This window comes from Miscanthus floridulus, chromosome 6 (assembly GCF_019320115.1).
Source record: "Miscanthus floridulus cultivar M001 chromosome 6, ASM1932011v1, whole genome shotgun sequence".
NCBI classification, from domain to species: Eukaryota; Viridiplantae; Streptophyta; class Magnoliopsida; order Poales; family Poaceae; genus Miscanthus; species Miscanthus floridulus.
The window spans coordinates 19,739,534-19,754,114 of record NC_089585.1 but is presented as its reverse complement, the minus strand read 5'-3'; the positions used below and the strand labels follow the sequence as shown (position 1 = coordinate 19,754,114).

General features: G+C 50.8%; 1 protein-coding gene across 1 annotated transcript; it reads left to right on the top strand.

The window, feature by feature from the left end:
- Positions 1-12,218: 12,218 nt before the first annotated feature.
- Positions 12,219-12,713, top strand: LOC136460314 (extensin-like). Its single transcript, XM_066460066.1, has 2 exons — positions 12,219-12,281; positions 12,363-12,713. The coding sequence occupies exons 1-2, from the start codon at positions 12,219-12,221 to the stop codon at positions 12,711-12,713; spliced, it is 414 nt and encodes a 137-aa protein (XP_066316163.1).
- The last annotated feature ends 1,868 nt before the right edge of the window (positions 12,714-14,581 follow it).

Here is a 14,581-nt window from a genome sequence, read left to right as displayed (position 1 = left end):
CTTTAGAATCAATAGGAATCATTGAAACAAGTTAGCATCCAGAATCTACCAGGATGCTGCGATATCGTCTTTTGATCCGTTGGACCGTGTATCGTGTTTAGGCCCATTAGGGGGGGGGCATCTAGGGTAGGTGATGACCCTAAGACCTTTATAATCATATGCCGCTGCCATCATTAGGTTTTGGGTTTTGCTTAGATTAATTTGTCAAGAACAGTTTCGCCGTTCATCGGTTTATGAGACCCCAACCTTGTGAGATTAATCATTCATCTGCAATTTGGTTGCTTTCTTTCTTGTTCTTGCTTGTGTTCTTCATTGCGCAGGCAGGGATTAGCCTTCTTGGTGAGGTCAACTAGATCTGTGTCTCGGTTGATAACCAGAGGAGTTGTGGTGCTAAGATTGTAGGGTTAGATCTTTCGATCTGAAGCCGGATCGGTGTGTCATTCTCCGCGACAATGATAGTTACCACTACCTGACAGAAGATCAGGATCCCTGTTTCCATTAGAAAGTATGCATTTATTTAGGGGTAAAAGCGACATAGCTGCTCGATGTTCCAGGCATTGGTGAAGATCTCGCTGTCGATGGTTTTGAGCTTGTAGGCGCCTAGACGAAGCACCTCCGCAGCCACGTACGGTCCCTCCCATGGTGGGGAGAGCTTGTGGCGATCCTTGTTGCTCTAGACGAGGTGAAGGACTAGGTCCTTGATGTTGAAGGCCTGACCCCGCACTCATCGGCTGTGGTACCATCGCAACGCCTACTGGTACTTGGCTAAGCGGAGGAGGGCAACATCACGAGCTTCGTCTAGCTGGTCCATGGCATCTTCGAGAGATGCCTTGGCTCCCTGATCGTTGTACGCCTTGATCCTTGGTGCTCCATAGTCAAGGTCAGTTGGGAGGATAGCCTCAGAACCGTAGACCATGAAGAAGGGTGTGTAGCCGGTGGCTCGACTAGGAGTTATCCTCCAGCACCAAAGTACCGCAGGGAGCTCAGCAACCCATCGTACACCTGAATTTATTCAACTGGTTGAAGATCCTAGGCTTAAAGCCCTATAGGACCATGCCGTTTGCATGCTCGACCTACCCATTTGTTTGAGGGTGTGTCACGGTGGCCCAATCGACCTGGATGTGGTATTCATCATAGAATTGAAGGAACTTCTTTCTGGTGAATTGCGTACCATTGTCCGTGATGATGGAGGTTAGGACTCTAAAGTGATGGACGATGTTGAGGAAGAATAGTATGGCTTGCTCGGACTTGATCAAGGAGATCGGCCAAGCTTCTATCTATTTTGTGAACTTGTCTATGATGACATGCAAGTAGGTGTAGCCTCTGGGCACCTTCTTGAGAGGTCCAACCTGATTGAGCCCCCAGACCATGAACAACCATGTGATGGGGATCATTTGGAGCACTTGGGCCAGGAGGTGAGTTTGCTGAGTGTAGTACTGACACCCTTCGTAGGTGCATACAATCTACTCGACATTGGTTACTAGCAGTGGGCCAGTAGAAACCCTATCAGAACTTCTTTTCGACTAGGGTTCTAGGCATGGCATGGTGACCGCATATCCCACCATGGATATCGCTCAACAAATGCTTCCCCTATTCGATGGGGATGCAGCGCTGTAGGATCCTGGTATGGCTTCGCTTGTAGAGTTTGTTCTCCACAAGAACAAAGGACTTGGCACGATGAGCAAGCCATCGAGCTTCCATCTTGTCCATCAGCTAGCGTGTCTCAGAGGAGGTAGTCGAGGTAGAGTACCCTCCAATCGACTAGAGGTTCAAGCTCTATCATGGGGTCTTCTTCGAGCTCCATGACTTCAGGACCTGACGGAGCCGATGACTTGTCAGCCCCTGAGGCTGAATCGGGGGATTGTTATCGGCCTATTTCGACCCCTTGTAGCAGACCAAGGGCTTGTGTTGGTCGTTGGTGAAGACACCCATCGGCACCAGCTCTTGGCTGTATGCTGCCTTCGCAAGTGCATCAGCCACCTCGTTGAGGTGCCTCGAGATGTGATTGAGCTCGAGGCCATCGAGCTTGCCTTCTAGTCATTGGACTTCTTGGTAGTATGTAGCCATCTTGGTGCCATGGCAGCTTGATGCCTTCATGACTTGATCAACGACTAGCTGGGAGTCTCCCTGAATGTCGAGACATCGGACGCCCAACTCAATGGCGATGCATAGGCTATTGACGAGCGCCTCATATTCGGCCACATTGTTTGAGGGGAAATGGAGACAAACCATGTACCTCATGTGTACCCCGAGGGGTGACACGAAGACTAGCCCCATGCCGACGCCCTTCTTCATCGGCAATCCATCAAAGTACATTGTCTAGTACTCTTGATCGACGACCGCTAGGGGCATTTAGACCTCAGTCCATTCCGCGATGAAGTCCACTAACACCTGGGACTTGATCGCTGTTCGGGAGGCATACATAATGCCCTGATCCATCAACTCGAGTGCCCATTTTGTGGTTCTTCCCATGGCATCCTGGCTTTGGATGACCTCACCAAGGGGGAACGGCATCACGACCATCATCGGGTGTGACTCGAAGTAGTGGCATCGCTTCCTCTTTGTGATGAGGACAGTGTACAGGAGCTTCTGGATTTAGGAGTAGCGGGTCTTTGAGTTGGATAGGACCTTGCTAATGAAGTACACAGGGTGCTGCACTCTAAGGGCGTGACCCTCTTCTTCCTGCTCCACTAGCAGCTCAGCGCTGACCACTTGCGTGGTGGCTGCTATGTAGAGCAGGAGGGATTCTCCATAGATAGGAGGAACCAGGATCAGGGCCTTCATCAGAAGCTGCTTGACCGTGTCAAGTGCCTCCTGGGCCTCGAACGTCCATTCAAAGTGATTCGGCCTTCTTTAGAAGTCGATAAAGGGGGAGACCTCATTCGCCGAGGCGTGAGATGAAGCGGATGAGTGCGGCAAGGCACCCTGTAACCCGCTGTACCCCCTTTATGTTCTGAATTAGGCCCATCCTTGTGATGGCTAAGATCTTCTCTGGTTTGGCCTCGATGCTACGCTCAGGAGACGATGAAACCAAGCAGCATGCCCCTCGAGACCCCTGAAAACACACTTCTCGGGATTGAGTTTGATGCCATTCGCTCGGAGTTTTGCAAAGGTCTGCTCAATATCGACAATGAGGTGGTCTACCCGCTTGGACTTGACCACAATGTCATCAATGTAGGCCTCAACGGTCCACCCGATGAGGTCCCTGAAACACTTAAGCATACAATGCTGGTACGTAGCCCTAGCATGCTTCAAACCGAACAGCATTGAGACATAGCAGAATGATCCAAAGGGGGTGATGAAAGATGTCGTGAGTTGGTTGGACTCTTTCATCACGATTTGATGGTACCCGGAGTACGCATCAAGGAAGTAGAGGGTTTCGCACCCTGAGGTAGAGTCAACTATTTGGTCTATGCGCGGCAAAGGAAATGAATCCTTTGGGCATGCTTTGTTGAGACCCATATAGTTGACACACATCCTCCATTTCCCGCTCTTCTTTCGTACAAGGACGGGGTTGGCTAACCACTCTGGGTGGTATACTTCTTTGATGAATCTGGTTGCTGAGAGCTTTGCTATTTCCTCGCCGATGGCCCTATGTTTCTCCACATCGAAGCAGTGCAGGCGTTGCTTCACCAGCTTGGAGCTTGGGTGGATCTTTAAGGTATGCTCGACGACTTCCCTCAGAATGCCTGGCAAATCCGAGGGTTTTCACAGTAAAGATGTCTTTGTTGCCGTGGAGGAAGTTGATGAGCGCGCTTTCCTACCAATGCACACCATTTTGCCCTTGGAGCTGTCAGGATCTATGAGGACCTCTTTGGATCCCTCCACCAGTTCAAAAGACCCGGTCGACTTCTTAGTGTCGGGTGCTTCTTCGGTGACCTCCTTCTTGATGTCGGCGAGCTCTCTGGAGGCATCGATTGCTGCGGCATGACCATAGCACTCGACCTCGCACTCATAGGCATGTTGAAAGGAGGTGCTGATGGTGATGACCCCACTAGGGCCCGGTATTTTTAGCTTGAGGTATGTATAGTTGGGGATGACCATGAACTTCGCGTAGCATGGACGTCCTAGGATGGTGTGGAAGGTTCTGAGGAACCCAACCACCTCGAAGGTGAGGGTTTCCAGTCCTATAATTGAATGGATCCCCGAAGGTAAAAGGCAGATCCATCTGCCCAAGTGGCATAGCCTACTTTCGGGGCACAATGTCGTGGAAAGGTGCTCAGGTTGGGTGGACGCATGTCTGGTTGATGCCCATCTCATCGAGCGTCTTGGCATACATGATGTTGAGGCCGCTGCCTCCATCCATCAGTATTTTGGTAAGCCACTTTGTGCCGATGATTGGGTCGACCACAAGCGGATATCGCCCTAGATGCGGGATGCTCTCTGGGTGGTTGGTTCGATCGAAGGTTATAGCAGACTCGGACCACTGGAGGAAGGTAGGTGTGGCCAGTTCGGTCGTATAGACTTCATGGCGCGCGACCTTCTGACAGTGTTTGGAGTCATAGGCCGCCGATCCCCCAAAGATCATGAGGTAGCCGTCCGGTGTTGGAAAGTCATCGTCCTTCTCTTTGGCGTCGTCCGTGGTGGGGGTAGGGTCCTTTCCCTGCTCCCCCTTGTTGGAGCCTCTAGACAAGAACCACCGCATGAGGCTGCCGTCCTTGTATAGATGTTTGACTGGAAAAGCATGGTTTGGGCATGGCCCCTCAAGTAGTTTCTCAAAATGGTTCAGAGTGCCCTCCACGGGCCTCCGACCACCCTTGCGGTCAGCAGCAGCCACGAGTGAGTCCTCGCACTGTTGCTTCTTGTTCTTGCTTTTGGTAGAACGATTGGAGGCACCTTCACCGGTGCCCTTGTCCCTCCTTGCCTTGCCATTGAGATGATCGAAGATCGCCCCGACTGCTTCTTCTCCTGAGTCATGGCTGGTGGCGATGTCTAGGAGTTCCTTGGTGGTTTGTGGGCCCTTATGTCCTAGCTTATGAACCAAAGACTCGCAGGTAATCCCAGACAGGAAAGATCCTATAACGTCGATGTCAGCGACGTTAGGTAGCTCGTTTTACTGCCAGGAGAAGCATCGGATGTACCCATGAAGGGTCTCACCGGCCTTCTGACGGCAGTTTTTGAGGTACCATTGGTTCCCAGGGCGCTTGTATGTGCCCTAGAAGTTCCTCACAAAGATCTCCTTTAGGTCCGCCCAACTCTAGATTCTGTTGGATGGCAGGTGTTCCAACCATGCTTGTGCCGAATCGGCCAAGAACAGTAGAAGGTTGCGGATAATGAAGTCATCATTATTCGGACCACCGGCTTGGCAGGCAAGCCGATAGTCTTCGAGCCATAGTCCGGGGTTTGTTTCCCTAGAGTACTTTAGGATGTTGGTTGGTGGACAGTACCTTGGTGGTAAGGCAGCGTTAAGGATGTGTCGGCCAAAGGCCTGAAGGGCCTAGTAGGCCGAGGCTCGGGCTCTAGTCCTCGCCGCTGTCATAGCGTCCGCCATGACGAGGATGATAGCCATGGCTAGCTCCCTCTCTTGGGTCGCTATGGGTAAGTCTATGAGCATCGAGAGTGCTGTGTGCGTCGTTGTTACGACCGAGACACTGATGCACCGGGGCCGCAGCACGCTGCCTACCACCCTGTGGTGCCTAGTGGACTTACGCATCCCTGCCAAGGATGCCTAGAGAGCATGCGTTGGCTGGCTTCGAGCTCATGTCACCGAGACAACGAGCTCTCTGCCTGCTGCACCGCCGCACTCTCGAGTAGCGTGCAAATCTTGTGGTGAGCTTGACTGATCCTTGGGCATTGTGGCCTCTAAAGACCGTGGAGCAGGGTGGCTGCAGTGGTGATGTTCTAGCTTGCCCAAGCAAAGTGAGTGAGGGCTTCATCAGTCGGCAATGATCCTTCTATTCATGTTGCGGGCCATGGCGCATATGCGCCCACCGTCTTCATGGCGTTCGATCTACCGATCGAGCTCCATGCATTCCTGCTCAAGCTAGAGTCACACTTCCTCGATCTCTTAGTGTTGGGCTTTCAGCTGCTCCACCCTCACATGAGGTGGGGCCACTGTCTCCCCCTCGACCTCGTTGCCAAGGTTGTTCGCTGGGGTAGCCTCCTCCTCGGAGACGCTTTCGACATGCCCCCTAGGGGTACCGATCATGAAGCATTCCCAGGAGGGGTGATGGCTCCCCCTGCTGGAGCCAGAGCCAGAGGAATGACCGGCTCCTCTACGAGGATGTCGTGGAGAGACTTCGTGATGTGTTCGATCACCCCCATGAACTCATTGTTCGTGGGGAATGGGATCATGCGCTGTGCCACAAGGTTGCTAACAGTCGCCATGGCAGTTGCGGAGACCAAATGGAAGCACTGTCGAGGTGCTCCATGTGGGGTGCTCCGGAGAGAGAGGTTCTCCTCCGGCGGGCCATGCCATGTCATTGGCATCAGAAAAGGTGAGACGATGCTGGTCTTCCCTAGATGACTGGGGTCCCAGAGAAACATCGAGCTGGCGCTCAAGCCTCTCGTAGTTGAGGCCAATGGAGGGGAGAGGTTGGATGGCGATGTGAGCTAACGCCAGCTCTCCTCCCATCGTGATGATGAAGTCTAGGTCCCCGAAGCGCACGTGTGTGCCTGGGACCCAGCTGATACCATGGGTAACCATCCGTGGCCTGATGTTAACGTCAGAACATGCAAAGGTCACCTACCTAGCACGCCAACTATCGGTGTTTCGAGTAAACACCAATGAGTAAATTGTATTTGTTGTGTGTTGGGCCTGGATGGTGTGCTAAAAGACACAAGGTTTATACTAGTTCGGGCAGAATGTTCCTATGTCCAGTTTACTGCTACTGCTCGTGATATTAGCACTGAAAGGTTCGTAGTAGGGGGTACAAACGGTCGAGAGAGTGACATGTCCCAAGTCTCTGATGGAAAGGTCAGAAGGGTGCTCAGAGCTTGGTTGCTGCTCGACTATGTGTTATGCGATGCGTAGTGTGTAGAATTGATCCATCCCCTTAGTGGGGTACCCTACCCTCCCTTTTATTGATCAAGGGGGAGTAGGGCTTATAGATGGGAGAAAGAAGAAAAACTAGAGGAAAAGAAGGTCCTTCGAAGGTGCTGGGTCTTCCTTTTCCTTTGAGCCTGCCCTACTGACATGGCAGACGGTGCCAGGGATAGCACTGTTCGGTGATCCTAATAAGGCCGTGCTCTGGCTTCAGTTCAGCAAGTGGTTACATGCCATCCCATCCTGACGAGCGACGCGACGCACCAAGGTGCCGAGTCACGACCCTACGGGGAGCAGACGGCGTAGAGGCCCCATGTTCATTACTGTAGATGACATGAGTTTCCTCTTGGACCGTAGTGGTTGTCATATGTTTCCATCAGGATTCGTGTCCGAGGGTAAATGTCGGCGCCCATAATACTGTAGGACAAATGTCGGCGCCCACAACACTATTTGGGCTCTAACATGCCTAGAAGGGCTTAAAGTGCCCATCTGGTCATATCCTGATGATACTTTCCTACAAACGTGCAGGGTATGGTCCTCGGTATTATGGTTGACTTGAGTGCCCCGCCTTATCTGCATGCGTAGTTATGAAGGAGTAGTGCATAGACGTCGGGTGAGGCAGAGTCTGCCCTCCGACGTCGGGCGAGGTGGAGTCTGAGTAGCGCATAGACGTTGGGCGAGGCGGAGTCTGCCCTCAGACGTCGGGCAAGGCGGAGTCTGGCCTTAGACGTCGGGCGAGGTGAAGCCCAGCTCCTAGACGTTGGGCGAGGCGGAGCCAGCCCTCGGACGTCGGGCGAGGCAGAGCCTGCCCCTAGACATCGGGTGAGGTAGAGCCAGCCCTCAGACGTCGGGCGAGGCGGAGCCTGACCCTAGACGTTGGGCGAGGCGGAAGCCTGACCCCAGACGTCGAGTGAGGCAGAGCCAGCCCTCAGTCATCAAGCGAGGTGGAGTCTGCCCCCAGACGTCGGGCGAGGCGAAGTCCAGCCCTTGGGGGTCGGGCGAGGCGGAGCCAACCTTCGGTTGTTGGGCAAGAAGTATAGTTGCGTTCTTGTCTATTCGGAAGCATCAACGTTTGATGGTTATTAGCTCCGCCTCTTTGGGTACTCCAGTATTCGGTCCCCGACACTATGCAAGCGGGACCCAAGAGCCAGGGATGAGGACGAGCATGCCCAGACGCGCCACGTGCCCCATCTGTTGGCCCCCGGCTCGCAGCACCCCTTCCCCGGTGCCTGGGTCATGCCCCCATGACTCTCTAAACATACCTCTAAAATACAAAACACTTGCAACATAAAACACTTGAATCCAACATAAGTATGAAGCAGATGAAATATTTGGAACATACACTTGTAGCATGTGTGTGAAACATATGCATCATCCAGATAAAATATTTGCAACTTGCAACATGAAAACACTTATTGAAATATAAGACTGAAACACCTAAAAATATTTCGAACATACTCTTGCAACATATGTGTGAAACATACGCAACATCCAAATAAGCACACTTGCAACATATGTCTAAAAAAGCAGATGAAACATTTGGAGCGGACGCTTGCAACATACGTGTACAACTATTGCAACATGTGCAACATCACGATCTATTTTTGCAACATTCATATGAAACACTTGCAACATACCCCGAAAAATAATCGAAACATACTCTTACAACATGCGCTTTCAACGCAACATCTCCTTGCCGCTCGACAGAATGGAGGCTTGTCGGTGTGTGATGTTCATCGGAGGCAGCGACCCAATGTCGCTCGTAGGCGGTGGACTGGCGATAGTGGCTACACATCGTGAAAGGGAGACATCGGCCCCACGAGCGACGGGAGGCCGTGGCCACGTGAAGGCAGCAGCGCGCCGCCCCTGGCAGGGGCGGTAGCTGAGCTTCGCGACAAGGAGGCTGGCGCGCGCTGTGCCTGGCAAGGCTAGCGGCTGAGCGGTGCGTCTCGAAGGAGGCCGCGCGCTGTGTCTCGGTTGGCCAGCGGCCATGCGCTCGCAGGCGGTAAGGGAGCAGTTAAGAGCGATAAGAAGAGTAACGCGTGGATAGGAATAAATTAATAGGAACAAATGAATGAGCAGTTTTTTTAAATGAAGGAGCACTGGCGTTGTGGCCCAACAACAAGCGTCCGGGCGGACGGTCACGATGCTCACGAGGTCACGCACCAACCGCAGGTCCTCCGGTGACCGTGGCCTAGCCGCCTAGGGGAGAGACAACACGACATGACAGGTCACGGGAGAGAGCACAGGACCTGGACACGTGACGCATGTAAGGCCTGGGCCCTGGCAGGCAGCTCAGCGGCTGAACCTGAGCGTCTCCGTGACGGACCACGGACGAGAAGACACGTCTCCGTGACAGACCAACGAGCTGGCATGGCCAGGGGTAGGACTGATGGCTCGGCTCGTTATACTAACGAGCTATAAGCTCAGCTCGGCTCGACTTATTTGGCAGCTCGAGCTAGCTTGTTTGGCCACGAGCTAACTTAAATTTTTTTTTTCTTTCTGTTGAAGTTATTCATCTAGCAAAAGACAAAGACGAGTACTGATTTGAGAAAAGCAAAATAAATAACAAGAAGGATGATTTGATGCTGGTTTGGAAAAATCAAGAAAAAAAGCTAATGCTTGCTGCTGTGTGTTGGCTTGCAAGGGAGTAAGCAAAGCTGCGATCGCAAGGACCTAGCGAGCAGCAGGCACCGGTGGGGGCGATTTACGTGTGTGCCGCGTGCGACGGCTCAGGAGGTGAACAGCCAAGCGTGCATAGTTAAATTGTTATGAGTTTTCTAAGATTAGACCAAATTTTAGAATTTTAATTGCACTACGTCCAAATATTGCTATTTTTTATAAAAGTATTTTCTATATTTTTTAATAAATCTAATTGATCTTCCTCAACTATCATCGTAGTTTGATTTATCTTTATTTATAACTAGCGTGGCGCTGTATCAACCAAAATTGTTTTCAAAACCACATGGAGAACAAATTCAGATGGTTTAAAAAGTTGAAGGAGGTCAGAAAACTATATTTTTCTGTTGGAGGAGGTAAATCATACTTTGAGGAAAGTTCGGAGGTGAAAAGGGATTTTATTTTTATTAGTGGGAGGAAGATGATCATGGCCTCATTGCCATTTCCTTCACGCGTGTGGTAAACAATTCTGGCTGGGCCGGCATTGCGCGGCTTGGGCTGTTGCGTACGGCCGTCTTGGGCTGAAAGATGGACGTTGGGCCTGAATGGCGCCACGCGGACCAGTGTCCTTCGCGTTCTCATCCGTAGAGTTCCTCTACTACTACTAAAAAAAAAGATTACACACGCTGACACGCACTCACAATAGACTCTAGAAAATGAGTAAAGAGCTCGATGTAAGCAATTAAGACACTCTAGACACAAACGAGGACGTAATTATTCATTGATTCCTGTACATATATATACATATCATAGTTTTTGAAGAGATGTCCTTAAAAAAACGGTTGATCACAGATAGATTGATTCATAACATAGTTATTCTGGTTTACTGCTGGACGTACACTTCTTTTTTTTATCGGGTATAACTTAGACGTATACAACCCAGGCACTCCACACTTACACCATAAGCACACACGCTTACGCGTCTATACACATGCAAAAAGAGATTGGGAGGCTCTCATGTCTCTAGTGCACGAAAAAAAACACAGTAACACCGAACGCATTGATCCCACTGAAGAGACATACCACCACTGGACGATGGGCCCATCCACGACTTACATTCCTTACTCGTGAGTCCTGACTGTTTACGTATGGTAATGCATGACAAGTTTCAATGTTGCATGGATTCGATCTACTGGTGCCATAGGAGGACAGGACAGGACGCAACGAATCGTTGGGCTTGGCGCCGGTGGTTGACACTGTTGTAAAATATACGGATTCATAATAGAAAGGAGAAGGTAGAATTCTAATCCTAGTCCGTTTGTATATGGGTTTTTATTAAAGTTTTAGGCCTCGGTAGAACTATATATATGTGGGAGTTATATGTTGTAATCACCAATATTCAGAGGAATAAAGAATAATCTCCCTATCTCTTGTGTCTATGTGTTTTACTTTCATCTACTATTTTGATCATGAGAGACGGAGATGGAAAGATCATAACCGCTGGCAACATGTTTTATAACACGTTATCAGCACGACAAGCTCTACATCGACATCACCGTTGAAGCCGCCGCTGATCTTTGACGCCGACGCTCGTATCGACGTCCCGCCGCGACTACTTCGACGACGTCAACATCCCGACGTTGTTAGTGGAACGGATTTGTTACCTCTATTTGTAATTAATCTGCACTGCATCGATATGCACTGTCGCTGTCAAGCAGGCAGTTCTATGATAATGTCAAACGCCCTACGCGGTATATATCTACTGACCACTGCCCTACGCTGCATGTGAAGTAGATCCAATTGACATCCTCTACGAGGTACGAAAGAATCGCATCTTGCAGATCGCGTTGTTCCAACCATCGAGTCAGGCTATTTTTTTCACTAATTTTTCTACGCGTAGTAGAAAGTCACGTACGTGCACGGCATATACCCGCCACGTACTTAGATATGCATGGGATTTTTTGTTTTAATCTCATAAACATGATGGGGCTTTACAAGTTAGGCATGAAGCCAAGACACGCATCTTTGCAGGATACAAACACTCATAGAAGGTGTTGCAAATGGTATTGACTTGTAGTCAAATTGAACGAAGCCGACTCGCTGAAGAAGTCGAACTCAATCAAACCGACATGTTTTATAACATATATATACCGCTAATACGCATCTAGCAGATTGCATTAGTCCCTCTGAGAAATCGTTTTTATCGTACACGGAGTAGCTAGCGGATCTTTGTACATGAAGTACACCCCGCACATATAAGGGAACAAGCATATACGTATATACAGCACCTACAGTTTGTATTTACATATGTTAAATCTAGCCTTAATTATTAAAGGGGAAAGCACTACAGTCATGGCGTGTCCAGCTCAGATATGAGCTCGTGATCATGCGGCCTGCATGCAGCTGTCACCGCCATCCCTCTCGGCCTGAACGCCGATGCACTGCCCGTCGTCCATATGTTGCGGCTGCACGCACACACGTGCCTTCTAGGCGTCTCGCTGCATGATCAGTTGATCACCCGTCATCCGCTGCCGCATCGACCGAATTTTTTACTATTTGATCATTTTTTCGAAAGTTCCTCTCAAATAGACCTCTGGCGGAAACAATTCCAGAAATGGACCTTTGGCTCGGCGTCACAGTGACTGGCGCCGAGGTCCTGGGCACGGGCAAACGGCCTGTCAGGGGCTCGGAGCCATCCACTCTGGCGCCGAGCTCGGCCTAAATATCTACCCTCTTCTTCCCCATCTCCGCGCCCTAGCCAGCCGTCGCTGCTCCACCGCCGCGCCCGCGCCCCCGTCCGCCCACGCCCACGCCCACGCCCGCGCCCGCCCGCGCGCGCCCGACGGCGCCCGCGCCCACCCCGCGCCGCGCGCGCCACGCCGCGCCACCCGCCCGCGCCGCGCGCCCGCCCGAGGCCGCGCCGCGCCGCGCCTGCCCGCGCCGCGCCGCGTGCCGCGCCCGCCGCGCCACGCCGCGTGCCGCGCCCGCCGCGCCGCGCCTGCTGCCTCCCCTCCCTCGCCCGAGCCCGCACCGCGCCACCGTGCCCTCGCGCCGTTGCCCGTTGGTTGGCTGCAGCGCCGAGCCACCACGCCCTCCACCGCCGTCCTAGCCTTTGTCTCCACCGGCGGCCTCGGCCTCGCCCCGCCTTGCCCCCTCCACCGCTGGCCTCGCCCCGCCTTGCTGACGTCCCGGATATTCGCCTAGACCTATTTAGTTGGTGTATGTTATTTACTAGTTATACTGTGATGACTTTGTTAGTTGATTTAGTTAGATATATTTGTAGATAGATAGAAACATAGATACATTGGTAAATAGATATAGTTAGATAGCTACTTAGATATGTAGTTATATTTGTAGTTAACTACATATGATCTTGCTATTTAGTGAGTACACTATAAATATATACGTAGTTATTATCATGATTACTTAGTTAGTAGTTAGAAAGTACTTGTTAGGTACTATCTATCGTCTAATTTGGACTAAAGGACATGTGTTTCGTTACGTTTTTTAAATAGATGGACAACCTAGTGACCATATATCATGGAGGCACGGTTGAAAGCGATTGTTATGGATATGTTGAGTTTCTTGACATGCAAAGCGTGCGTGTGCTATTCAATGATAGGCCTTTATTTAGTGATATGGTTACAAGGGCTCGGGAGGAGCTGCATTGCTTTGAAGATGATGACATTGCAGTTGATGGTGTACTGCACCTAGGTTGTCCTCCGAACATCTTCAGGCGAATGATCTTAATTGGTTGTGCGGATCAGTGGGACAACTATGTGAGATCGGCTATGAAGAGCCAGCTGCAATGTTTGGACGTGGTTGTTCATCGGGTGTTAGTTGATCCAATCCCTCATGGGTTTACCCCAGCAATGGATCATCCGGCATACATCGACCCTCCCGTTCCGGAACCTTACCTGCATGTGCAGATTGCGCCTACGGTTCCTGATGCTCAATCTGCCCCCAATGCGTTATTTGGAGATGGTTGTCATACTCATGTTTTTATGGCAGATCCTCCTTATGAGATCCCTTTGACACAGAATCATCCGAGTAAGTGTCTTAACCGCATGGTTTTTGGGAGCTTATCCCGTTCCTTACATCTATTTCTTTTATTCTTTCCTCATTTCTGTAATAACGTTGCAGGAGACATTCCTGAGAATATCGATGTGCCCCATGTTGCTGCGCAAGTGCATTTTTCAGATGGATTTCGTGGCTCCAATAATGTTGAAATTATGAATGATTCGGAGCCATATGAGATGGCTAGGGCTCTTGATTCTGATGATGATCGTCCTGTTGGAGAGCTGACGGAGAGTGATGTTGAGATGATGAGGCATATCTTTCCCGACCGCTGTGATCCTAGAGTTCATGTGTTTAGTGATATTGCTCATTCTGATCTGGCATTTGCAGAAGGACGTGATGATGAGCTCCTAGAAGCTCCTGGGGCTGGTCCTAACATAGTAATTGAGGAGAGAAGGGTGTTCAATGACCTCCCTGCTTTGAAGAGGTGGTTGCAGGCTTTTGCAGTGATACGAAAGAGGCCTTACAGGGTATTGCATTCATATGTGGAGCGCCATTACATAGTTGTGTGTGACAAGGAACGCTGCCTATGGAGGGTTTGTGCAAGGAAGCAACAGGTGACCGGAAAATGGAAGATCACAAAAGTAGTTGGGCCACACAATTGTGCTGACCATGAGCTGACACTGAGGCATCGACAGTTGACATCTACCCTCATTGCCAAGCGGTTGATGGGAATTTTGTAGGGAGAACCCACCATGAAGGTGAGAACAATTATCAGGACCGTTGAGGCGTTGTATGGAGGATATGTGATAACTTATGGTAAAGCATGGAGGGCTAAGCAGCGAGCGTGGAAGATGATATATGGGGACTGGGAGGATGGGTATGAGCAGCTGCCAGTTCTTTTCAATGCAATCAAAGCGGTGAATCCAGGCATGCATTATGAGTACATCCCAAAACCTA

Excerpts from the sequence above, each read along its gene's own strand:
- LOC136460314 (XM_066460066.1), top strand. The coding sequence starts at position 12,219 with ATGGACCTTTGGCTCGGCGTCACAGTGACTGGCGCCGAGGTCCTGGGC. Across the intron at positions 12,282-12,362 it reads TGGGCACGGGCAAACGGCCT|CCAGCCGTCGCTGCTCCACC; the intron begins GTCAGGGGCTCG and ends TCCGCGCCCTAG.